At 55.4% G+C, this 25,636-nt stretch overlaps 1 protein-coding gene across 4 annotated transcripts; it reads left to right on the forward strand.

The window, feature by feature from the left end:
• On the forward strand, nt 1-24,632 carry LHX6 (LIM homeobox 6). Of its 4 annotated transcripts, none has more exons than XM_066256309.1 (10): nt 1-234; nt 1,294-1,446; nt 1,840-2,022; nt 2,363-2,484; nt 11,060-11,280; nt 13,869-13,969; nt 14,184-14,279; nt 14,493-14,667; nt 18,013-18,116; nt 22,527-24,632. In XM_066256309.1, the coding sequence occupies exons 1-10, from the start codon at nt 151-153 to the stop codon at nt 22,545-22,547; spliced, it is 1,260 nt and encodes a 419-aa protein (XP_066112406.1). In that variant the 5' UTR covers nt 1-150; the 3' UTR covers nt 22,548-24,632. The 4 variants fall into 4 exon arrangements, with proteins under 4 accessions (XP_066112406.1, XP_066112408.1, XP_066112407.1 ...); XM_066256311.1 differs by having other exon boundaries at nt 1,375-1,446; XM_066256310.1 differs by lacking the exon at nt 18,013-18,116.
• The last annotated feature ends 1,004 nt before the right edge of the window (nt 24,633-25,636 follow it).

Below are 25,636 nucleotides of genomic sequence, written 5' to 3' on the forward strand. Positions count from 1 at the left end.
GCGGGGGCTGGGGCCGGGCCCAGTGCTGCGGAGCCGGCGTCTCCGCTCTCCTCACGCTCCTGCTTCAGCCTCTGTTCCCACTGCGGCCGTGGCCCCCCTCGGCGCGGCTCTCTGCGCTGCGCGCCCACCGGGCCGGCTGCTCCCCGGCCCATGTACTGGAAGCATGAGAACGCCGCCCCGGCGTTGCCCGAGGGCTGCCGGCTGCCGGCCGAGGGCGGCCCCGCCGCCGACCAGGTGAGCGAGCCAGCGCGCGCCTAGGCGGCCCCGGCCCGGGTCAGGCAGGGGCCGAGACCCAGCCAGGCCGGCGGGGATGGCGGGCGGGCGCTGCTGGAGGGGTGCGGGGGTGCGTCTCTGTGTGTGAGCGCGCGCGAGCGCGAGTGGTGGGGGGGGGCGCCGCGAAAAGCGGGAACACATTATGCAAATGTCGGAGGAATTTCTCAAAAAGCGATTTAGCAAAGACACAGGAGAATCAAGAGGAGGCGAGGCGGGTATTGTCCGTCTGAATAGGCGCTGATAGCACCGATGCGCCGCGGGTCGTGCGGGCGCATCGCTGAGGATCCCGACGCCGGGCCGTCCCGGGAGCGCCGACGGTCTGGAGGGTGTCTTTTCCTCCTCTTGGACGCCTCTGTATTCTCTTTTTGGTCCCGTTTCGCCCCCCAATCTCGCCCTCTTTTGCTCTGGTGTCTCTCTCAGTGGCCCTCGAAAGGCGCTTGAATCCGTGTCAATATCGCCGCGTCCATTGAGCCGCGCGCGCGGGGCGGGTGGGCTGATGCTCCAGCGCTCCGCTTTTTATTTTCCTCAAACACTCCCCCCCTCCCCAATCTCCTTTTTATTTTCTTTCTCTCTTTTCTCCTTTTTGCATTTTGTGTCAAGAGGAGGAGAAGGGAGCTAGGAAGGGGGAGGTGGGTGGAGGGAGAAAAAATTCGATTTTTAATTACTACCATTAAAAAATCAAATTTGCAATTCTTTGGGCGGCCTGATGGATCTCACTGATTGACAGTTGGAATTGACACTCTGGCTACCTCTTATCTTGGGCATTCACGACAATTTCTAATTGCAGGTAGTTTGTGTGTGTGCGCGTGTTTTTTTCCCCCTCAGAGGCTTGGATTGCAAGGGAACTAAGCGATTACTTCAAGAGCCACGGGTTAAGTGCAGGGAGAGGGGGAGAGAGAGGGAAAAAATCCAATCCAAATTCAAATTGCTTCATTAGAGAGACACCGCTTTTGTGGGGAAGGGCTTTAAATGCCCACTACAAAGTTAGGACTCATTGTTCCGCGCCGGTTTATATAACAGGCGCGGGGAGGCGCTGGGCTCAGGCTGCGCGGAGCCAGCTCGGCAGCCGCGGCCGCCTGCGTCCCCTCCCTCCTCCCTCAGGTGATGGCCCAGCCAGGGTCCGGCTGTAAAGCGACCACCCGCTGCCTTGAAGGGACCGCTCCGCCGGCCATGGTGAGTTCGTTCGGCCCTGCGTTCAGTCCGCGGTCCAGTCCTGGGGAGCTGGCCCGGCGTTCCCGCCCCGAACTGCTGCCCAGGCTCTGGGGGACTCTCGGAGGGCGCCGCCCCTCTCTGAGCCTCGTTTTTCCGGCGGAGAATGTGGGCTTTGACCGTTCCCGACAACCGGGACGCGCGTGTTAACAGTTGGGGCCGTCCCTTCCTCTCCAATAGGCCCTTCCATTGCTGTCCTCTGGCACATGGCACTGCATGTCGGGCGCGCGCGCGGGGGGGGGGGTCGTTGTCAGTTGGTGCACTGGGGCCCAGATTCGTCTTTGAGGCAGCTCCAGGCTGGGCTCCAGGCTCGGCGCTCGGCTCAGCTCTCGGCTCTCCCTCTCACCTTCACTTCAGGCTCAATCGGACGCCGAGGCCCTGGCAGGCGCTCTGGACAAGGACGAGGGTCGGGCCTCCCCCTGTACACCCAGCACACCATCTGTCTGCTCACCGCCCTCTGCCGCCTCCTCCGTGCCGTCCGCCGGCAAGAACATCTGCTCCAGCTGCGGCCTCGAAATCCTGGATCGGTATTTACTCAAGGTGAAACAGAGGCGGGTGCGGGGTGTTTGCTGGTGGGGTGTGGGTTGCAGCCCAGAAGGCTGCAGACGAGAAATGCAGGCATTAGGTCCGCTGAATTCCGAGTTCTAGCAGCTACCGGCCTGCGCGGTTTGGGGTTAGTCTTAACGTCTCTCTGCGGCCCCGGGGTCCCGTCTGAAGAGTGGAAAGTTTATTTCTACCTTCTTGAGCCTCAGTGTTACAGAAGAAAAGTGGGAGAAGTCACTTGCAACGTCAGAGCTCCACTCTGTCTGCGAATGGGGTTAGGCGGGCTGGGGCCAGGCGTGAAAAGAGGCCCTCTCTGAGCCCCCTCCCCCCTCCCCAGGTCAACAACCTCATCTGGCACGTGCGGTGCCTCGAATGCTCCGTGTGCCGCACGTCGCTGAGACAGCAGAACAGCTGCTACATCAAGAACAAGGAAATCTTCTGCAAGATGGACTATTTCAGGTAGGCTGCGGCCGCGGAGCCAGCAGTGTCACCGCAGGCAGGCACCCAGCACGTGTGGAAGCCGCCTTTGCGGCGCGTGGTGGTCTGGCTCCGGAGCCCCCGCGTCCCGAATCCACCCCTGGCGCGCCGCGTGGGCCCGGACCGCCGGCTCAGCGCCCCGAATCGGGAGCTCCAGACTGCGCGCCGGTGCCAGCCCCGGCCCCGGCCCGAGATCTGCCTCCTGTTCCCGCGGCCCGCTCGGTCTCGCCACGTGTCTGGGTCCGTCTCGGGTCCCGCCCGAGTCTCAGGCTCAGTCCCGATCTCCAGCGCCCGGGTTGAGTTCTGACGCCCCCCCGCTGTAGCCCCGACCCGCTCGGATCCCAGCCTCGGTCTGGCTGTCTCTCCAGCGCGCTCCGGCTCCGAGTTTCAACCCTCCTCCGACTCCGGCCAGGCCGGCGTCTCTCCCGGGACAGACCCCGAGCTGGGTTCCGGGCTTGTCCCGGCTCTGGCCCCGGCTCCGTCCCGGGGTCAGGGCTGCCCCGGCCCCAAGCACTAGCTAGCGTCGTACGGGTCTCAGATCTGACCCCGTATTCGAACCCCTCTTCCTGGGCCCCAGCCTCGGTCTCTCGCTCCACCTCCATTTACACCCCGGCGTCGCTGTAATGACTCTTTCCGACTCTGGGGTCCCGGTGGGGTCCCAGCCGCCTGCTCCAGTCCCAGCCTCCTCATCCTTTCAGCCGCCCCCGGGTTTAGGCTGGCTTTGGACTGCCGGGACGGGACAGGAGGGGGCCGCAGTCGGGCGCGGAGCAGGGTCGCCGCGGGCTGGCTCTCCGCGCAGCAGTGCCACGTCCCGGCGGCTGGGGACGTCAGCGGGGCTCGTGTTCCCGCCGCGCCGCGGCGTCTCAGCGCTCGCGGCCTCCGGTCTCCTGAGAGCCTCTGGCCTGACCGGGTCATGGGGCCGAGGTCACCGCGAGGTCACAAGCACAGCGGCCGCCCGCCTGAACCCCGCTGGGGACGTGAACCAGGTCTGATGCCCGGCCCCTGGGCCTAGAGCGGTCTAAGAAAGTGGTGTGAGATCGGTTCCTGGGAGGGTTCTTGGGAGGAGATGCCTGTTCCCAGGAGCTTTCTCAGGAAGTAGAGAAAGCTACTTCCCTATAATACCCACACACACACACCCTCACCACCTCCACTGACTTCTCTTTCATCCTTGCCTCAGGAGAGGCCATGCTTCAGTCTTCTTGGGAGTCAGGGAATGTGGCAGAAAGCATTGAGTCTTCCGGGACTTGGAAAGAGAGGACCTTGAGTCTACCGGGAAGTTGGCAGCATTTTGGATGGGGATACTCTGGGGAAACCAGGGGAAGCGTGGTTCAAGGACTAGACTCTTCTTTGGAATACGGGTGTGAGAGGGTGGACAGCTGGGTGTGCGGGGTCTCTTACACGGTGGCCAAGGACTCCTCCTGCAAGGACTGTACATGTGTGTCTTGTTTGGATCTGTGTGGTGGCACTGAAGGATACTGTCACTGAGCAGGGTCAGCGATGTGCGGACAGTGTGTGTTCCTTACTGAGAAGCATTTGTTTTTTAGTTCACATGTGAGGGTGTGTGTCTGTGTGTGGATGTCTATGTGTGAATGCCAGTCCCCAAGTCAGGAGAAGGTTACATCTGGACAGGGATCTGGAGGTGAGAGGGTGACAATTCGGAAGTCCTGTCATTCCTCACCCTGCCGCTTCCTCCTCTGGGGGAGCATTCCTGCTTAAGGCCTCAACCCAGGTACTGAGGGCTCAAGGGCTATGGGGTTTCTGGATTTGTGTGTGTGGACTTGTGGGTGTGCACTGCTCTGTGTGTGAGAGTAGGGTTATCATTGTGTGGTGTGATGTCTCCCTACAGTGTCCCATCTGACTATAGGCTGGACGAGGCAGGAACTGAAGGTTTGAGTCCTTGTCTAGCCACCTCCTTGCTCTAGGCCTGACTCCAGTTGGAAGAAAAATAAAAAGCCTGCTGCCATTTGGGGTGCTCCTTGGGTTCATCAGCTAGCCAGGGACAGGGCCCAAGCTTTGGAAACCCAGCAGGGTGATATCTCAGCTGCCTCTTCCTGTAGAGCAAGTCAGGCTGGCCCCAATCCTGGCTCTCCTGGTGAGGACAGAGCTGGCAGCCTTATGAGCCACCGGCCACATTTCCTTGCTGCTTCTCCAGCCCCTGCCCAAGCTGGGCCAAGCCTCCTCCAATGCTAGCCCTTCAAGGGTTAGTCAAAACCCAGATCCTGAGCCCACTGTTCAGAGGGGGGGGGGATGTGCAGCTATTTGGGGGAGGGGCAGGGACTGAGCCCCATCAGGACGACGCTGGATCAGTTTGACCTTGGGCGAATCGCTGCAGCTCTCTGCCCTCAGTGTCCTTCTTCCAGGGTTGTCTCTCTGAGCTGCCTAGAAGGGAGTGAAAGGAGGAAGGCTCAGGAGAGGCTCCTTAAATGGCAGGTGCTGTGGGTGTGTCTTGATTATCCCCATTGTCACCATGGCAGAGTGGATGCCGGGCACAGTCCACTGATGGCATTGCCTCAGGCAGTCTGAGGAGCAGGGCCTGCCTGGTTGATGGGGCTGGGCCATTTCTGGGCTGCAGATTCTGAGCGCTAATCCTTCTCCAGTGACAAGAGCCCCAAAAGCAAAACTAAAACAGATTTTTGTTAAGAAATTGGAGGGAAGAAAAGCTCACATTCCCCGGGAGGAGGGACAAATTGTGGCTTTTCTGATCGTTTCTCCCCCAGCCAGGTCTCCCTGTAGGTATAACCCATCCCTGGCAGCCCCACCTGTAACAAAAATAATGAAACCCATAAAAAGGGAAAGGAGAAGCCGGAGGAGGGTCAGGGAGGGACTATTGTCTGTGCTGAGCAGCAGCCCAGGCTCTGGGTGGCTGTTGTAAGGGAGGTCTTTCTGGAGAGAGGATGAATGATGGCACGGGAGGCAGCGTGCCCCTCTCAAGGACTGAGGCTCAGGGAGGGACCGGTGCTCTGAGATTCTCTAGCCCCCTGTTTCCTGAAGCCCTGGGTCAAGGGTCTGGCGGGATGTGAACTGGAGCACTCCGCCCAAGAGAGGTCAACATCTTCATCAGGATGGAGGGAGAGAGCACTGGGGTCTTATCTCCCTGTGAAGGATTTCTTCTGCATTCCATCCTCCATTTTGCCCCTCCTTGTAAACCATCCTTCAGTCCCCTCAGGCAGAACCAGAAGTTAGAAGCTAGAAAGACACTCCAAAGTCACCAGGAGAAGCTGCAGAGTAAGGAGAGCGTGAGTCCTGAGGTTCGGCGCTGCCCCTGGCTCATTTGCATTTTTGGGAGAGGGGTGTTTTCCACTAGCTGTTTGTCCTTGGTAACAGGTTGCTGGACCTCTCTGCCTCAGTTTCTCCAACTCTCTCTCTAAATGGGGGCCTCAACAACCTTGGTGGGTTCAAACAGATTTCTCAACTCCCCTTACTCCCTGAGTCCTAGCAGAAAAAAAATTGCCACCAGGGAAATATGACATTGCTTTTAATTTCTTCACTTTCTTTTTATTGTTGTTGTTGTTAAGACCATTTTCCTTCCATTTTCTTCAAAGTAAAGAAAAGTCCCCAGGAAAAAAGAGTATTCCTCTCTGGAGCATTCCTATCAACCACAGCCCCAGACAGCTTCCTCCCACCCACTGACCAGTAGCTGCTGCCCCCTCACACGGGGTGGCGAACTGAACTAGTGTCCTCCTGGCCCCCTCAGCCTCCTGAAGCCTCATGCCCATTGTGTAGTGGGATGTCCTGAGACAGTGGCAAGCGGAGAGGTCAGGGTCACTGACAGTGGCAAGCGGGGGGGGGGGGGGGGGGGGGGGGGGAGGGGGGGAAAGGGGCTGGGCAGGGGGGAGGACACTGGTCATCAGAGGGTGTGGAGCTCACCTCTAAGCCAGGAACTCAGGAACTGCATTAACTCTTTACACGCTCTTTTCCACTCAGTCCTCGGGCCCACCTGGGATTATGATACACTTATAATCGCCACAAAATAGGAAGGGAAACTGAGACCCTTAGAGGTGAGGTCACACAGTTAATAAGTGTCCGACCCTGGATAAGACCCAGGACTGCCTGTCTCCACCTTCCCTGTGTTGAAACACTCAATACATTTCTTCCATAGGTGAGATACCTCAGCAGTCCCTCTCTAGAAGGTGGGGCCTGTGGAATGGCAAAGACCCCCCTCCGCTGGCCCTAAGATTCTTTGCCCAATTTGTTTGGTTTCACTCAGGAGGTACCCTCTGGGTACTCCGAAATGACTACCTGGGTGGGCTTTGGGAGCACCGGGCAGGAGTGAATGGAATGAATCACCTTTGCCAGGATAGGGTCACCATGATTCCTGGTGCTCTTGTCTTCTGACGATGGAGTGGGGAATAAAGGGTTAAGCACAGTTCCTGGGGTTTGTAGGGTAATCTTCAGAGAGTGCCCTGGACTGGGCGACTGGGCTGCCCCCCTGAAGTTCCCGGCTTCTGGTCCAGGTGATTGAGGACAATCCCAGTCTTCTCCTGTCTTGTGCCTAGAACCCAAGCTCTGACAGGAGAATCCCATTCCTTTCTTCGGAGCCAGGGTCCCCAGGGGAGACTCAGAGCTGAGAAGAGACCCCCCCCACCGCAGCAGAGAGCGGCCCAGTGGCGGCCAGCTGTTGAGGGACAGATGTTGGTGAAGCAGAGAAGAGAGTTCGGGGGAGGTGCTTCAGGCCGGGACTTCCGAGGCGCGGGGGCGTTTTAACCTCTTAATTGCTGTTTCTGTTTTTAACGGCCTCTTCTCCTAAGACTTTGACTACAAGAAAAGGAATAGAGGGAATGCAATAGGCAGGACTCCACCTACAATTCCCCTTGTTTGTCTTATAGACTCTAAGGCCTTCAAGAGAGCGTCCTGAACATAAACTAAGCGAACTCTGGCTTGAGTTTCGGCACCCTGGCTCGCTGGCTTCGTAATTAACATTAGCCTTCTCACTCCGAGCTTCTGTTTCCCCGTGCAGAAAAGGGGTAGCTTAATGATTCGGGTCTGGGTCGTAGTGAAACTCCGATGGGCTCTTTCGTTGAGGCTCATTCATCCAGCAAATAATGACTGAGCGTCTGCTGGGTATCCACGGGAAGTAGGCCGGGAGAGGGAGCCTCGACTTGGTCAAGGGCGCACAGATTCCACCGCGCGACCACGACCAACCAGCTATCAATGCTCCCTACGCGGGGCAGAGGGGGCGAGGGGCTGCGTGATGCCCACCCTAACTCCTTTCAGCAGTTGTTAGGATACACAGCATCTGCGCGGTGCACCTTTCCATCCCCAAAGAGCCTCGGTCCTGTGCGCCTTTGCGCGGGGACCCTTAAAGGGGCGCGCACGAGGCTGGCGCGGAGGCGGTATTTGCGCCCCTTAATCCCGTTGGCGCTCCCTACATAGCCTCCGAACACCGCTTTCTTGAAGTTTCGTTGTCCCTGCCGCCAATTTTGCTGCTTCCGGAATCCGGAGGCTCGGGCCTCGAAGCCCGCCTGGGAAGGAGTCTGTGGGTTTGTCAATGCCTCGATCTGTAAGCCAACTCGTTCCCCTTGTTCGCACCACTGATCCCTGCCCTTGGGGGGAGGACACGCTTCAGGAGCCGCTTGCAGAATGACCCCACCTCCGTCCAACTCAAGAATAATTTCGTTGGCGGAGTGAGCCACAGCGAGCGCAGGGAGACCTTAAGGCTGGGAACAACTCCTGCCATTTGGGTGACAAGGGCGATGTTGAGAAAGTTGCTGAGAGGTCACTCGCGGCGCCCGCCTGGGATCGAAAAGATGGGGCCACTGCGAGCAGCTATTATAGGCGCACTTCGCGCCTGGGCGTCGTGGACTCGTGGAGTGGGAAGCTCAGGGGTGCGCGAGCTGTCTCGGATGCGTCCTTGGCTGAGGACGAGGAATTCCGCTGAGCCAAGCGCGAGGACCCAGGAGAAAACACTGGCGCAGCGTACTGGCTGCGGAGCACCGAGGCCACAGAGGCGTGGCGAAGTCGCTTTCGCCTGGCCTCTGAAGGACGGATCTTCTTTTCTTGGCTCTACCTGCTCACTGGCAACGCACTCCCTGCCTTCTCGAACCCTCTGGGCCCCAGGCCCTGGGTGCCAGAGTCTCCAGGACCCTCGGCTCGGAGTTGGGCACGACGGGGTCAGACCAGAATTCCGGGTGTTCCTCACCAGGGGAATACAGATCTTTTCATCTCCAATCTGGCTGCTTCCACATATTCGAGCTCCCTTTTGCGTCTCGAAGCGGACCTCAACCCCGGCCCCACTCCCTTTGTGGTGTCGAGTTAGTTTCTCGCTAACTCCGATTCCACGTGTGCAAAGTGGGTACCACGGTCCCCATTTCATGTAGTTGCGGTGAAACCAAGGGCGTGCAGTAAAGGCTCTGCGCCCCAGGACCCCGACGCAGCAAAAGGCTTTTGCACAACGCTGGCCGCTCTCTTCTCTACGAGGCGTCACTACCAGACCGACAGCCGAACCAGGGCCATCCCCATGGCGGGAGTAGACTGGGGTGGGCAGAGCGGGTTCTTCTCCCTTCCACTGAGGGATTGTGATCAGAGGCTAGAGGCTGTGCTGGTTTCTCCCCCGGAAAAACCGAATTTCCGAGGTAGAGAACCACCTCTGCTTAGGGGGCATTTGACCTGGCGAGAGCATGCAGAGGGGCCTCAGCTAACAGTTTCTGGTTCGAGACAGCAGCGTTGGGGTTGTGTCGGGGTGGGGGGGGGAACGAAGCCTCTCTGCTCCCACACTCAGTTCAACCCAAGACCGATTCTTCAACTGACAGTTGCTTGCCTTTGCCAAGGCGGATGATGCTACAACCAGAGCGCATTTGCTGGGCTGGTTCTCCTGCATCCTCAGCGCTTCCCAATGCTCCTCAAGTGGAAGTGCTCAGGCTCTGGGGACACGGGGGTAAATCTTCTTGGTCCTCTCCCAGGAATGCCGGTGGTGGAAGGGAGATCCAAGGACATCTACAGGCCGGTGTGATCGGTGCAGAGGGGGTGGTGCGCTCTTTCTGGAGGGTGAGGGCTTGCGGGAAAAGGGGACAGCCTGTGCAAAGGGCCTGGGGCCGGAAGATGCTCCGGAGGGGGCTGTGGAGACCTGGGAATGACCTTTCATTGTGGCCAACCGGGGTGCATACTTGGGTTTGGGGTGGAGGGTCTTGAGGAAGGTGAGGGAGGAGGGAGGAGCCTGAGAGGATGTGGTCTGTCGGAGAGCCTTGGACCAGACCCAAGGGAAGAGGGGGGCCACTAAAAGATTTTAAGCAGGGCAAGACAGGATTCATCAGGCATGCTGGAAACTTCACTGTGGCCACTCTGGGGAGGCTGGATTGGCAGAGGTGGCCCTGGGAACAGGGAGATGAGGGCTCAGACTGGCAGAGGGGGTGCACGACAGAGGGGACCCTGGCCTAGGCAGTAGCAGTGGCAATGGATGGGAGGAAGTGGGTCCCAGAGATACTTAAAGAAAAACCCCAACAGTGCCTCAGGACCGGTTGGATGTGGGGTTGAAGAGAGGGAGGGGTGTATGATTTAGGTTACTAAGCCTGAGCAGCTGGGTGAGCGGTGGCAACATTCCCCGAAATGGAGTGTGCGCAGAGGAAATGGAGGCTCAGAGCGTCTCAGAGAGGGTTGCACTCACTTGAAGAACAAGCCTCCCCTTGTGGTCAGGGGTCAGGCCTTTGGTGACTTCTGGGACGGGGCGGGGCGAACAGACTGCTGCTTTCTGAGGGCTCCCAGTCTGGTGGTGGAGGCAGCTGCACCCAGATAGAGGGAGGGAGAAGTGAAAGAGGCGGAATCAAGGAAGCTTTAAGGCGGAACAGGGCATTTGATCTGGGCTTTTTGACCTTTTCAACAGTTACTGTTAGAATGTCAAGGGACTCCAGAGTCTGGGACTAGCTGGTTACTTAGTAGATGGCGAAGCAGTGAACAAACAGTAGTCATGGCTATTGTCATTTAGTTCAGCACAGGGCAAGGAAAACGCGAGCCCAGAGGGGTTAAACAGTCCCCTTGGCGTCATCAAGCTAGTAGTGCATATCGGTCTGTGCTGAGTTCCACTGCTGGGGTACAGTGTATTTACTGCTGGGGTGCAGTGTATTTACTGCTGGGGTGCAGTGCATTCACGGCCAGGTCCTGTCCTCGCAAGCTGTGGGAGTGACCCTGTGCAAGTGACTTAACTCCCTGGTCCCATTTCCTCTTCTGAAAAAGGAAGATTCACTGGGATATTTAGAATCTTCCTGGGCACGTGGTAAATGATAAAAAATTTACCTATTACATTACCATTTTATATTTTCCCTAACACATATATTTTAGTGAGCAGATTAATGTTATATGCAAATATAAGTGATGCTTGTAGAAAACTTGGAAAAATCAGAAAAACACCAAGAAGAAACTACACCCCCCCCCCAGCTCACTTTCTAGGTGGATCTTGTCTATAGGAGGGGGGAGGGGAGGGGGGATCCAGGCGCAGGGAAATTCCTTAGCAAGTGACAGCCCTAAGGCCAGGAGCCTTGGAGCGGGAAGGCCACTGGGGTTTGGAGGGAGGAAGGGTGGCCTGTCTGAGCCTCGCCATCCCCTTCCCTGCCCCGGTGTCCCACAGCCGATTTGGGACCAAGTGCGCGCGGTGTGGCCGACAGATCTACGCCAGCGACTGGGTGCGGCGCGCCCGCGGCAATGCCTACCATTTGGCCTGCTTCGCCTGCTTCTCGTGCAAGCGCCAGCTGTCCACGGGCGAGGAATTTGGCCTGGTTGAGGAGAAGGTGCTGTGCCGAATCCACTACGACACCATGATCGAGAACCTCAAGAGGGCCGCGGAGAACGGTACCCAACCCGCCCCGCCCAGCACCTGGCCACACCTCTGCCCTCAGCCCTACCCCAGCCCAGCGCCCCAGGTACTGCCCACACTCTTCTAGGGCCAGGTGCTCACCTGAGGACCCGTAGGGTGCGCATGGAGCCCAGACTTCTGGCTCCGCCATTTGCTTGGGAGTAGAGTCACTTCCTGTCCCTGCAACTGTTTCCTCATCTTTAAAACGAGGCTTTTGATAGGACGCCTTCTCAAAGAGAAATGAGCTATGCGTTGTAAAGCCAGGAGGCAGTAAACGAACCCTAGAGTTGATTCTCATAATAGGGCAGGCAGCCTACTCCACCTTTGGATAGCACTGGTTTGCCTGAGGGCTCATCCCCTCCAGTTATCCTGGAGAAATGACCAACCCTCTCCTCTCAACTCCCAAACCAGCAGCTCCAAGCAGAGATTTGGTGTGGGGAGGTTTCATGCTAGACTGTAAAGGGAAAGGCATTTGCGTTTGGAGACAGAAGCTCCAGTTTTGCCATTCCGATGTATGAAGTTTCCTTTCCTCTCTGGACTTCAGTCTTTCTGTCTGTGCAAAATGCACGGACCAGAAAGATCCCTACATCTTTTCTGGTTCAATACTATGATGCCCCAAGACAAATAGGTCCAGGAACAGGGTCCAAGTCTTCCAGGGATCATGGTGGCTGAGTTACAGGTGGGTTTAGGGCTGGAAAGCAGCAGAGGCTGTGCTGTGGGCAGAGGCAGGGACCCTTGCCACAATTCCACTATCTGGGTCCGTAAGAGCTGCTTACCTCCCTATAATGTGGATTTTTCTATGTAATATTACAACAACCCTAGGAAGTAGCTCGTGCACCCCTATTTTACAGGTGAGGAAAAAGGCAGATGTTATCTGCAGCATGTGACTTGCCGAAAGTTCCATACTAGAATGTCTTCCTGACTCCAAAGCGTAGGTTCTTAACCACCATATTACCCCATTCCCAATCTCCAAAGCCCCTTAACCAGACCTCACCAAGCAGGGGAGGTTGTTGGGATATGGCTTCCTCTATGAGTTTCATTTTCCCATCGAAATAACAGGTACACCAATCCTTGTCCTGCCTGCTCCCCTAGGAGACATTAATACCACAAAAAGTCTGTCCCATCCCCAGTACCTCTGGGAAGGAGACCACCCTGCCTTAACTTCCAAACTGTGGACTAGTTAGGTATCAGAGAGTTCCTGGCCGGGACCACACCAGCCCCACAATTTCTCCTGTCAGGATTGGGACTCAGTGGGCCTAGGTGGGGAACAAGTGAGGCTGGGGTACTATGTCCACCTGCAGTGGTGGACAAGTCAGCAGTGCAGCTGGGATGGAATCCTGGGAGTCAGAGGTTTCCCCACCAGTGGCCCACCAGTGACCTGAGGCTCCTTCCACACCTGGACCAACCAGAACCACACCTAGTGACGGCTTTGCCACCTCCTGTCCTCCCAGCCAGCCCCTACCCCAGACTCCTACCATGTAGAGGAGCTTGAAGGCTTCTGACCTTGAATCTTTTTTACTGCTCAGCCCTCAGTTTGGGCTACTGTTCCACTTTTTAGACTGAAACACACCACACATCCATCATAGAAAATTTAGAAAAGATAGTTAAGCAAAAAGAAAATAAAAATCACTCCAAACGCCACCACCCTTATATTTTAGTGTGTCTTCTCAGATTTTTTTTAATATATGTATGTTTGAGTGTTTGTTTTGTTTTTCCTCAATGTGGTATTTTTTCCTAATTAAAAAAATACAATAAATTATGAACAGTGGTGGAATTGCCTGTGATTTTAATTCTTTTTGTGCTTATCTGAATTTTCTGAGTCTTTTTGATAAGGGGTATGTATTATCTTTGTATTCAGGAAAATAAGATATTAAAAATAAAATAGTCTATTTAGTGTGACTGTAAAGTAATACAAGTGGAAAGAGAATAGCTAGCATATACTCCAGTTAACAAAATTAGACCTCAGAGAATTAAGGTGACATATGATTGTAAAATCCTCCAAAGTTACAGAATATTGAATGTGGAATCTAAATATTGTTTAAAATAAAAAAGAAGGAATAATCATACTCCTCAGAGGAATCACTGCTAAATCTTCCAACCTTTTTGCTTCCATTCATTCTAAAAAATATATCCTTCCAACAATTTTGCTCTCATCAGTTTTGACAAGATTAGAATCAGTTCTGTAACCTGCTTGCTTCCTATTTCCATCAGCCTTTGGTTTCCCCAGTTTAACTTGGGGCACTAGAGTCAGCCAGCCAGCTGTCAGAATACTAGTGAAAGTTCCGGGGCAGGGGCTTTCTTCTCGCTGACCCTCAGTTTTCTCCGCTTATAAAGCGAGGATAATGTCGCCGGTCCCCAGGGCTGTGGACACACCGAAAGAGAATCGTCTGAAACTAAGCGGGCGCCCAGAGAGGAAAGCCTTGTCCCCAAAAATCTGACCTCAGGGACCAGGACTCCGAGGTTCCCGCCCGCAGCCAACTCTGCTCCAGACCCTTCCAGGGACCAGCTCCCCCCACCCCCGTCCTTTCCAGGCTGCCATTAGAAGAGATGCGGACGCGTGGTCAGCCACTTCTGTCACCCCCAGGGAACGGCCTCACGCTGGAGGGGGCAGTGCCCTCGGAGCAGGACAGTCAGCCCAAGCCGGCCAAACGTGCGCGGACATCCTTCACCGCGGAGCAGTTGCAGGTACCGGGGAAAGCGGCCAGTGGTCGGGTGTGGGCGTGGAGTCGATGTGGGCGGGGCTGAGAGAGCCTCCTGGCTCCACCTCCCCGAACCCGCGACTGGAGAGACGGGGCTGTAGTTGCCTGAGGGCGTGGCCTTCAGGCCGGAGCCTCTGATTGGGCCAGGGCCCTGGAGACCTCCGTGCGCCTGTGCCTAACCGCGCCCCCGCGCCGGGCAGGTTATGCAGGCGCAGTTCGCGCAGGACAACAACCCCGACGCGCAGACGCTGCAGAAGCTCGCGGACCTGACGGGCCTCAGCCGGAGGGTCATCCAGGTGGGGCCGGGAGAGGGCGGGCCTTCGGGTCTGGGGCGGGACTCAGGGGCCTAGGGGAGGACATTTGAGCGCTTAGCGGGGCAGCGGAGCCGCTGTCCCGGGCGCACGTGGCTGCTTTCTTCAGGAGGCCACGAGGCAGTCCCATCTGGGGGTCCCTGGTGGCGCGTCCGACCCTTTTCCGTGAAGCTGAGGCTGCTGAGGCTGTCGTTCCAGGTGTGGTTTCAAAACTGCCGGGCGCGTCATAAAAAACACACACCGCAGCATCCTGTGCCGCCCTCCGGGGCGCCGCCGTCCCGCCTCCCTTCAGCCCTGTCCGACGACATCCACTACTCCCCATTCAGTAGCCCCGAGCGGGCGCGCATGGTCACCCTGCACGGCTACATTGAGAGTAAGTGACCGCGACACCCAGGCCCCCCGGCCTGTGGGGAGAAGCACGCATGGGTGGCGGAGGTTTGGGGAGGCCTTACGGAGCCTCGTGGGTGAAGACGTGGGTTTCTCAGTCACTGGGACCTAGGGGGTGGGAAGAGGGGTGAGGTTACCTGACTCTCCTCAGTAGAAGCAAGCCAGTCAGCCATTCAAAAAGTACTTGCCAAGCATCCACTCTGTGTCTGGGCGTGGAGATTAGGAGATGGGGAAAGCCGTTGCTCTGGTGGAGCTTGCGTTCTGGAGGGAGGGATAACCCGGAACAGGAACCAGATAGATGAGCATGTGTTTCAGTTGTGGTGACTCCTATAGGAAAGGTGTTGGATGGCGATGCCACCACTCAACAAGCTGAGACCCGAGTGATGGGTAGAATGGGTGAGACACACAGAGTGGGGACGTAGGTGTACAAGGTGTCAGAGGAACTGAATGTCGGCAGGCCTCCAACCTGCCACAGGGAGCATGATGGCATTAGGAGCAGCTGGTGTCACAGAAGGCCAGTGTGGCGGGAGTACTAAGGACTGCGAGACCCTGGGCAAATCGCCTACCCTCCTTGAACCTCAGTTGCCTCATCTATAAACTGGGATGTTAATAATGCCTACCTTACAGGGTTGTGAAAACGCACTCATGTGCTCAGTAGTTATCTGTGGAGTGCCTGCTGCGTCCTAAGCACTAGGCTACAATATAGAATAGAACACAATAGACCAAAGCCTGTTTGCTCCTGGGCCTCACATTCGAGTTGGACGTGGATGGAAAGACAGTACACTAATCCAGGAGGGAGGGGAGGCATGCCAGTGGGTGCTGAGCACCGCGGGGAGCTGGAGAGGAGTCACAGTGGAGTGAACTTCGAGCAGGAATGTGGAGGAGAGAGGGAGTGGTAGCCTTGTGCATTTCTGCGGATGCACATCACTAAATCTGCTGTTGAGTGGGTGCTGCTCACCCATTTTCTTTCCCTTCAAGGGTGTTTCCATTGATTGTTTCCTCAAAGCTGGGCACAACCAGAAAAACAGAAGTGGCTACAATATACTCACAAACTCAAATCCTCCTTCCTGTGATTCTAGTAAAAGAAGAGGTAGAGAGGCACTGATGTTTACTGAGCCCCTGCCATGTGCCAGGCACTAACCAGTGTTCTCAACAGCAGAGATCACTAGCCCATTGTGCAGATGAGGAAACCAAGGGTCCGCAGTAAGTTAATGGGAGCCAGGATTCTTTAGATGATACTTTTTTTTTTTTTTTTTTGTATTTTTCTGAAGCTGGAAACCGGGAGAGACAGTCAGACAGACTCCCGCATGCGCCCGACCGGGATCCACCCGGCACGCCCACCAGGGGCAACGCTCTGCCCACCAGGGGGCGATGCTCTGCCCCTCCGGGGCGTCGCTCTGTTGCGACCAGAGCCACTCTAGCACCTGGGGCAGAGGCCAAGGAGCCATCCCCAGCACCTGGGCCATCTTTGCTCCATGGAGCCTCGGCTGTGGGAGGGGAAGAGAGAGACAGAGAGGAAGGAGAGGGTGAGGGGTGGAGAAGCAGATGGGCGCTTCTCCTGTGTGCCCTGGCCAGGAATCGAACCCGGGACTTCTGCACGCCAGGCCGACGCTCTACCATTGAGCCAACCGGCCAGGGCCTGGGAGCCAGGATTCTTTAATGATTGAGTGTGGACTTTGGTGTCAGACTGTAGGGCTTAAAACGCCATCCCTGCCACCTCCTGGCTGTGTGACATTAGACAAACTTCTTGGCTTCACTGAATACCAGTTTCTTCATTTGTAAAAATAAAGGCAATAACACCTATATCAAAGCAGTGTTGTGCACATTAAATGAGATCATTGACCTAAAGTCTTTAGCTTTTAGTAAGGGCTGGATAAGTATTAGCTTCTCTGTGGTGGTGGTGCTGGTGGTTCTAGTTGGCAGCGCTAACAGAGGGTGTTTGGACCTGCTGCCTCTCGCTGTGTGACTGAAGGTCACCTTGGCAGTTTGCTTTGCAGTTAACTAACTGCATAGGACCCTGAATTTCCTGGACCCTTAGAATTTGCAATCTGATAAAAAGCTTTGGAACCAGCCTGACCAGGCGGTGGCGCAGTGGATAGAGCATCGGACTGGGATGCGGAGGACCCAGGTTTGAGACCCCAAGGTCGCCAGCTTGAGTGGGGGCTCATCTGGTTTGAGCAAAGCTCACCAGCTTGGACCGAAGGTCGCTGGCTCAAGCAAGGGGTCACTCAGTCTGCTGTGGCCCAACGGTCAAAGCACATATTAGAAAGCAATCAATGAACAACTAAGGTGTTGCAATGAAAAACTAAAGATTGATGCTTCTCATCTCTCTCCGTTCCTGTCTGTCTGTCCCTATCTATCCCTCTCTCTGACTCTTTCTGTCTCTGTAAAAAAAAATTTTTAAAAAGCTTTGGAACCAGATCCCAGAAAAATGCACATACACACACAGTTTTCCATGTCATCTCAGGCTGTTCTTGGACTCCTAGAACATCCCAGGTTAAGAATCCCCAATCTTATACAACCATTTTATTTCACAGATGAGGGAACTGTGGCTCAGAAAGGGACAGTGACTTGTCCCACGTTACATATCAATTGTAAGTCTGTACAGGGCTCATTTTGTTACTAAAGTGGTTGAAGTTCAGGGAAGAGGAAGCCATGGACTTCTCTACTATAGTGGTAAAGAGGCTGAAACATGAGAGATTTGGGTCAGACATAAGAATGAACTTTCCCTCACAGTTTTGATGTTTGACTAGGGTATGGAGATTCATTCAACAAATATATAAAGAGTACTTACTAGATGCCATGCCTCATTCTAGGTACTGGAAATCCACAAAGATCTAGAATCCAGAAAACAAATTCCTGTCCTATTCAAGCTTGCATTCTTGTTGGCAAAGACGAGTGTCAGGGTGGGTGTTGGCGTTGGGCTGCAATTATAAACAGGGTGGTCAGGGCGAGCATCATGAAGAAGGTGTCATATGAGTGCAGAGTCCAGGTATGTGGGGGGGGAGGGGAAGCCTTGGTGAGACCTGGGAGGTACGGTACGAGGCACCCAGGCAGGAGCCTAAGAGATGGCATCTCGGCGGTGTTCAGTACATATTCATTTGGGGTTTGTCTATCAGTCCCTGGGTGGTTATCATGTAGAACTTTATAGGTTATAAAATCTTTCACATAGAACATTGCAACCAACCCTATTGAAATTTTGCCCAGGGCCGATCAACTGGTAAGTAGCAGAGGTGAAGGTGGTCCCAGTGCTCCAGCCTGCAGGGTGCGGGGCAGGTGGAAGCCCGCAGGGAGGCTAGGCTTGGGCTCCAAGGCATCCTCTCGTCCACAGGTCAGGTACAGTGCGGGCAGGTGCACTGCCGGCTGCCTTACACCGCACCCCCCGTCCACCTCAAAGCCGATATGGATGGGCCGCTCTCCAACCGGGGCGAGAAGGTAAATGGAGCCAGGCTGGGTCTGGTGGGGCAGAGCCATCCTGTGAGGATGGTTTCTGGCAGCATTCCTCATCGCTGGGCAGGCACCATGCCTCTCTGCCCGGCGCGCTCAGGCCCGCACTGTGCCCCGGAAGCAGTTGCTCGAGCAGGTGCCCGTACACGGCCACTCCAAAGGCCTCCTCCCAGCTCCCCACCAACGGCTGGCCTTCTCTTTTTCAGATTTCTGAATTTAGTTACTTTGCTCAAACTCTGTGGTTCCAGAGAGGGCTCATGTACACCCCACCCCACCTCCCACCAAGACACTGGTTCCTCCTACTTTCTCCTTCTCAGTCCTGTTTGTTGGGAGTGAATATCCTGAGCTTGTTGGGCCAGAGGTAGAAGGTCAGCAAGTGACCTTGGTCAGCTAGCAAGGTCTCCTTTGCAGAATCCTAGCCTCTGGTTGTCTCTAGCATTAGGACTGAAGAGCCGAAAGGGTGCTTCAACGTCACCCAGTCTAGTAGCTTGAAAGTTTGGTTCTTAAGCCTTTTAAAATCTTTTCCATAATGCAAAATGCAGATGAAAGTGGATGGAGCTGCTCTGGGTGAGGCTGCAGAAGGAGTTCCAGCCCTCTCCCACCTTCCATTCAGCTCCAAGACACCTCCTCTGAGTCTGGAAGCCACTGCTCTGAGGCACCCCCTCTATCTTAGAACGGGGGGAACCGAGGCCCACGGAGCTCAGAACCTGAATGAGAACCTGTGCATTTATTCATTCACTTATTCACTTATTCATTTATTCAGCCGGTATTTGCTATGTGCTGACTGCCCTGGAGCCCCGAGTCAGGTGCCAGGAGCACAGAGGTGAGGAAAGCATGGTCCCTGCTCTTAAGGAGGCCACCATGCAGAGGGGCAGACACCCCAACAGTTACCACACTGTGACCAAACTGTGATGGAGGAGCCAGGGTGCTGCAGAGTGGAGGATGGGGGTACAGCTCAGGAGAGAAACAAGGAAGACTTCCTAGAGGAAGGCAGTATCTGAGCCAGGCCTGAAGGCTGAATCAGAGTTCATGAGGAAGGGTGTGAGACATTCTCTTGGAGAACACCGAGCAATTCAGTGTTGTGGCACACGGGCTTGGGAGGAAGGACGGCGAGGGGTGGGGCCCTTGGGCTGCCAGATGGAGGAGTACGGACTTCATCTCCGGGCAGTGCGGACCCTGGCGACCTTCAGGAACATCACTGTCGTGGTCCTCAGAGAGGCAGAGAGCACTGGAGTCAGGGTGGTGGGCCAGGGAGGGAAGACCTTCAGGCTGGAAGGGCCCCAGGGCTCTTGAGTCCAGCAGAGCACAGTTGGTGTTGGTGTGGTTTTCAGAATCACCTGGCTAGTTTGTAAAGATGCAGATTCCTCAGCCTAGCCCCAGAGAGCTGATGGGAGGTCTGGGGTGGGACCGGGGACCTGCTAGTGTGTGAGGTGAGGACCACTCCTCCAGGGCAGCCCCTTTTACTTGACCTCCTGATCACACACCTACTGTGTGCTGGACTCGGTGCTGAGCACCATGGAGGAAGGTATGTGGTATAGAGCTACCGGCTTCCTAGTGCGACAGATAGGTTTATACATAAGTGGTAGTGCTCAAGGCAGAATGCCACAGCACCTGGGGTGGGGGGTGAGCCTGTCCCAGGGCTGTGCCCTCTGGGACTACTGTACTCACAGTAAGGGCTGCTGTTTGTTGAGCAGCTCCTCTGTTCACGGCAGCCCTTTACACACATTGTCTGATGCCTCCCAGCCACTTTATGGATGTGAGGATGGCATCCTCATGGTCAAGGTGAGAGGACAGAGGCTCAGAGAGGTGACGACCTGTCCAGAGACACAGCGAGTCTGTGAGACCCGAAAGTCCACCTAGATCAGCAAGCACTTCCTTTCCCACAGCGCTTCACAGCTTGCACAGTGCTCCCTCTGACCTCAGCCCCACAGCCTCCCTGCCAGGAGCATCCCACTGAGTGTTTGACACCTGCAGCCCCCCTGGGGCTCAGACAGAGTGGGGGTGCCCCAGGGCCACACAGGGAGAGTGGAAAGCTGGCCTCCATCCCAGGCCTGCCTGCCGCAAAGCTGCCCCGTCCTGTGGGACAGCACTGGTCCCAGCAGACCCGCTCCAGGGACTGCAGAGGCCAGATGGCACAGTCCTTGTCCTCAGGGAGTGTGTGGCTTAGAGCAGGAGGTGGGTAGCTACACTCTAGGGTGACAGGGCACTTAAGGGGAGGGACAAATGTGACCTTCAAGGACCCTGAAGAGGGAGTGAAAGTTCTCCGTCAGAAGCAGGGGATGCAGAGAAGGGCATTCCACGTTGGGAGCAGAGAACATGCCAGACACAGAGGCGTGTGTGGAAGAGCCTGGGTTTGAGGGGTGTTTAATGTGGCCAAGGCCCAGGGAGGTAGGGGCAGGGAACAGGGGTCACATAATGAAGGGTCTGGACCATCAGGTGAGGGGCTTGGGCCTTATCTAGAAGGGGGAAGGCCTTGGAAGTATTTAGGTCTGGGCTCAGAGCTTGGAGATGAGCCCTGGCCTTCCGGTTGCTCAGCTAAGCTTATGGTTGTGTCTGGTTCAGCCTGGAAGGTGAGCCAGCCTGGGGTCTGGCGGCTTTGGCTGTAGGTTTCTGGCCCCTGGGTTTGGCTGCTGAGCCGGAGTTCTCTCTTGCTGAGCTGCGTCTCCAACTTCACATCCAGCAGTTGTGCCAAAAAATGCCCCCCCCCTCCGTCTTCATGATCTTTCTCCCTCTCACTGTCAAGCCTCCTGCCAGCTCCTGGGGACCTTTTTGTCCACATCTCGACAAACCCCTGGGGCCTGGTGGGCTCTGTGTGGTCAGCTGGTGCAGAACTGTCTGGGCTTTCTCCCACATCACTCCAGGCCTGAGCCAGCCCATCTGTAAGGAGACTCAGTTTCCCCAGGAGCAGGCCCCTGAACCCACTCATCAAGGCCAGCACTGGCCTGGCCGGGAGAACGGTCTCTGCGCGTTTGGGAGCAGCACCCTCTGCCCCCACCACGTCACCATTTGACCACACACACCTGGGAGTTTCTAGAGCCCCTTTACTTCCTGGTCATGGTGCCCAGTCTCACAATTTCCAAGCTTAGAAGGTGCTTGGAAATCAGGGCTGAGCTGTCATTGATCAGATGGAAAGACTGAGGCTCACAGAGGGGAGAGGTCTTACCAGTGAGCTGCTTTTAATAAGAGTCCAAAGCAGGCCATCCCGGAGGCCAGAGGAGAGCGCTGTGTGAGGCTGGGTGAGGGGGTGAGACGACACGGTGTGCCCCGAGTCAGGCACACCCCGGTCCCAGCTCTGCCCCCTGTCACTCTGAGACCTGGGAGCACACTTAGCTTCTCTGAGCCCCAGTCCCTGTAGCCCCCACATGGGGAAAGCACTGGGCCACCACCCAAGCGTGTTGCTGAAAGCAGATGCAGTGATGTGTGGAAAGACCCCAGCACAGTGCTCGGGACACAGAAAGTGACCGAGGATGCAGGTTATTGCTACACTCGCTCTCATGGAGGCCATCCCATTGCTTTCCTCCGTCTCCTCCACACAGTGACTAACCTGGACAAGTAACCTTACTGATCAGAAAATAGACCAGCCATACAGCCATACCTACTTGATGTCCTGGGGCCACTTAAGACCCCCACCTGACCCTTTACTGTGACATCCCATTGACCAGACAGCCAGTAGTCCTTGACCTGAACTTCAGGGAGCTGGCTGTGTCAACATCATGAGAGGTCAGCCACATGCTTTAGGTGGAAAGAAAGAGGGACAGGGACAGACAGTCCCTGATCACTCACTGAGTACCTGGCATGTCTGAGCCACCTACCTCTCGGCTTTGGGAAGACTTAAGTGCACAGGAAGTGCTTGGCCTGTCACTTGGTGTGTCGTAAGCATGATGACTGCTGTCACGGTGGTCTTGGAGAGGTAGAGGCCGTGTGATATCAGGAAGTAAGCTGGCTCTGAAGCCAGGCCTGGGCTGCAGGGCTGGGCCCAGCTCTTCCCAGCTGTGTGGCCGTGGGCTCACTGGTTTCCATCTCTCTGAGCCCTAGTGCCCTCCCCTCTACAAGGAGAGGGGGCACTCTAGAAGGGTTGCGATGAGGCTTCCGTGAAATAATGCCGGTCAGTACCTGACGCAGTGCCCAGCAGACATCAGCTGCTGCTCTTGGATCTCACTGAATCCTCCCCATTCTGAGAGAGAGGTCTTGTCATTCCCATTTCACAGATGAGGAAGCAGGCTTAGAGAGGTGAAATGAGTTGCCCAAGGCCCCACAGCAAGTAAGTGGCAGAGCCAGGATTTGAACCCAGATCTGGGCCCTGAGCCATCCACATTCTGCGTGCCTTCAAGGACCTTTGGGAAGCTGCTGAGGGGGGCAGGCCCCCAGCTCAGCCGCCTCCCTCCCCTCCTTCTGCAGGTCATCCTTTTTCAGTACTGACGCTTCCGGCACTCGTGCATCTGTCCATGGGCACCCCACAGCTGCCCCTCAGCCGCTGAAATGCAGTGTCCAAGCATTGCAAGGGATCCACCCACCTCCGTACCCACCCCTCATCTGCCACCCTGCCCGCCACCAGCTGGGCCTGTGGGCCTGGCTGTCTCCTCTCCTGCTGAGAACCAGAACCCGCCAGGAGCACTGTGGAGTCCTCCTCTTGGAAGACAGAACTCCCTGAAATTTGGAATCAGGGCGGAAACAACAGCCCAGTTTTTCCACTTAGGACTCATCTTCAACTTAAGCTGATCACAATAGCAAAAGGCCGAATTGAATTGTGCAACGCCAACAGCCTTCTAATTTACAGGTTTTCTTTCCTCCCATGTTGGCCTTTATTCACTACTTCCTTGGAACCATCGCTGCATTCTGAAAGCTGACAACCCCCAATGTTATCCACTCCATTGCTTTTGTCTGGAAAACTCTATAGTGTCTGTGGGATGTCCCCAAAGGAAAGCTATGTTCTAATTTTATCATTTCCATCTGTCTGGTATGTCAAGTTAATTCAGAGAGAGAAGACACTGACCAACCTTGAGAGGCCCAGCAGGGCAAAGATGGGGGCCTGCCCAGACCTGGGGGTGGGGGATAGGCAGGGGCTGGGGGAATGTGGACACAGACCCCCACTGGTTTACAGCTCAAGGAGGAGGATGTGGCATACTGGGCTGGGAGAGGAGAGGGAAAACTCGGGGTGTATGTGGGAGACCCTCCTCCTACCTAGTTATTCAACATGTCTGTGTACAGAGGCGGTGCTTCAACTATGTGATGACGTTTCCAGGTGTTCGGGCAGGTTAGGACTGGGGCCCTTGTTGGCCACTTACTGATTCCTGGTAGGGGTGCTTGAGTCACAACTTTTTGGGGGGAGGCACCCATTGGGGGCTAGGGAATAAAACCCAGGGAAATGGCAGTTGGAATGTTCATTCTGGACCTATATCTGAGTAGAGAGAGAGTGCCCACTGCCTAGGAGAGCATGCCAAGCCCAGCTGGCACCTTTGGGCTCCCCCACCCACCCCTGAGAACGGAGGCCAGACACAGCTGTGCTCACAACCACCCTGTCCTGCTTCAACCCCCAACTCAAGGGCTTGGGCCACAAAAGACCATGATTTATGTTTTCAGGGGACGCCCATTTGTCCCAAGTTTATCCTGTAATTTTGAAAGTACTTGGTGTCCTGATGCATTTCCCACTAGAGGCTGCTAGTAAGCATGTTTTAGCCCAAGTCCTCCTTGCGCTGGTTAACCTGATATGTTGCCTTTGGAAGAAGACTCTCGGGCAGGGAAAGCGAGTCCATGGCACATATGTATGCACTGGCTCTGTTTTTACCCATGGCAGACATTGCTAATCAATTACAGCATTCTCTATTACTGAGTCTGGATCAGGTTTCAGAATTCAGATGCTTGAAGTTGGCACTTAACACGAAAGCCTATTATGTCATTCTTGCTCTGGGACCTGGAGAAAGGCAAGGCATGGGTACAGCCCAAGAAGGGACTCCGCTTCCTTTTCCTTTTGAAGATGGTTCCAGCTGACTCAGGGCAAAGAGAAGGCGCTGTTCCGAATGTGGTCAGTTCAGCTTGGTTCAGAACCCACCCAGTGAGTAACGTGTCCCCGGCCCTGTGCTGGAGGCTGATGTTAACAGGAGTGGTCGAGGCCGAACCCCTGGCCTTGGGGAACTCGAGTGTTTCTTCTCCTTTTTGCTCCTGAGGCCCCAAGAGCAACTGTGTAGTCAGTGGCCATTCGAGCCCTATGCAGGGTCACCCAGTACCCACTCTGCCTTGATCCTCCCCCCAGGGTCTGTTCCTTGCGTGGATCACGTGGTCATAGCATGTTGCAGTTCAGACATGTCTCCACTAGCCTGTTCGAGCAGCCTGGGAAAGACTATTTATTTAAATATGAAAGGGGAACACACACACACACACACATACACACGGAAAAATATTGTAAGCACTTTTTTGTAAAACCAATGTCTGTTTTGTTACATACCTTTCATGTTGTGCTTTGTAAATGTCTTATTTGTGTAATAAATAAAGTTAATGCAAGTAGAAGTGCTGGCACTTAAATCCAGAATGCAATGGGATTCCACTTTTTTCCTGCACTCTGGTGAGGGGCTCAGGCCCCGGACCCCCGAGCAGTCTCCTTCCTGGAAAAGTGGCATGGTTTCCAAGTTAGTAAACTGAGCGTCATAGAGGCATGATGGTGGGCTTCTTCTCTAAGCTAGGCTTTATAGGAAATCTGGCTGCCGTCCTCTGTCCCACTCCGGAACATGTGCTCTCCGCTGGGCCCGGGGCTGGCCCTGCAGGACTCAGAGAAGAGCCCAGCCGATCTGCTCTGCAGGCACTCTCAGGCTGGCAAATGCTGCGAACCAATGCCAGCAGCTCGTTGTGGGGCACCAGGGTGGTGCATGTGAGCTGGATCTTATCAGATTAGACATTCACAGAATAGCTGCAAAAGAGGAGGTGCTGGGGGGCCAGGGAGGGAGGCGCAGAGGAGCCTGTTTGGAAGATGGGGGAGAATTTGATATGATGACGTGAAGGGAGCCAGGGCTTGAACTTTGGCACAAGTCTGGGTCTTGTGCTGGCCTCACTGGGTTCCAGAGCCACTATGGAATCTGGGGAGTGAGAGAGCACCTTTCTGCTGCCATTTTATTTTTTCTGTTTCAGCAGCAGATCAGTTTGTTCAAGCCCAGCTTGGGTGGAGGAGAGGGAGCGCCCTGTCTGGCGCAGAGGCTGCCCCGCACCCTTCCGTGTGCCTGGCACCGTGACCCTGCGCACTTGCCTGCAATCCTCAGCTCAGGGGGTACATGGTCATCGCCCCTGCAGGGCCCCCTGTATTGGTTATTGTACCCTCATCTCTGACCCCACCACTGCCCCTTTCTTCTCTGCTCTTTCAATCCACTTAATCAAATGTTGATTTAGATGTATGTGTATCTTTGAAAATAGTTTAGTTTTAGTGTATGCGTATGTGTTTACATAAATGAATGTACCTTCTGTTTTCAAACCTCGGCTTAGAAACCCCCAGGGGAGGTCAACCCTATCATTCTACCAAGGTG

This window comes from Saccopteryx bilineata, chromosome 2, assembly GCF_036850765.1.
Source record: "Saccopteryx bilineata isolate mSacBil1 chromosome 2, mSacBil1_pri_phased_curated, whole genome shotgun sequence".
Classification (NCBI taxonomy): domain Eukaryota; kingdom Metazoa; phylum Chordata; class Mammalia; order Chiroptera; family Emballonuridae; genus Saccopteryx; species Saccopteryx bilineata.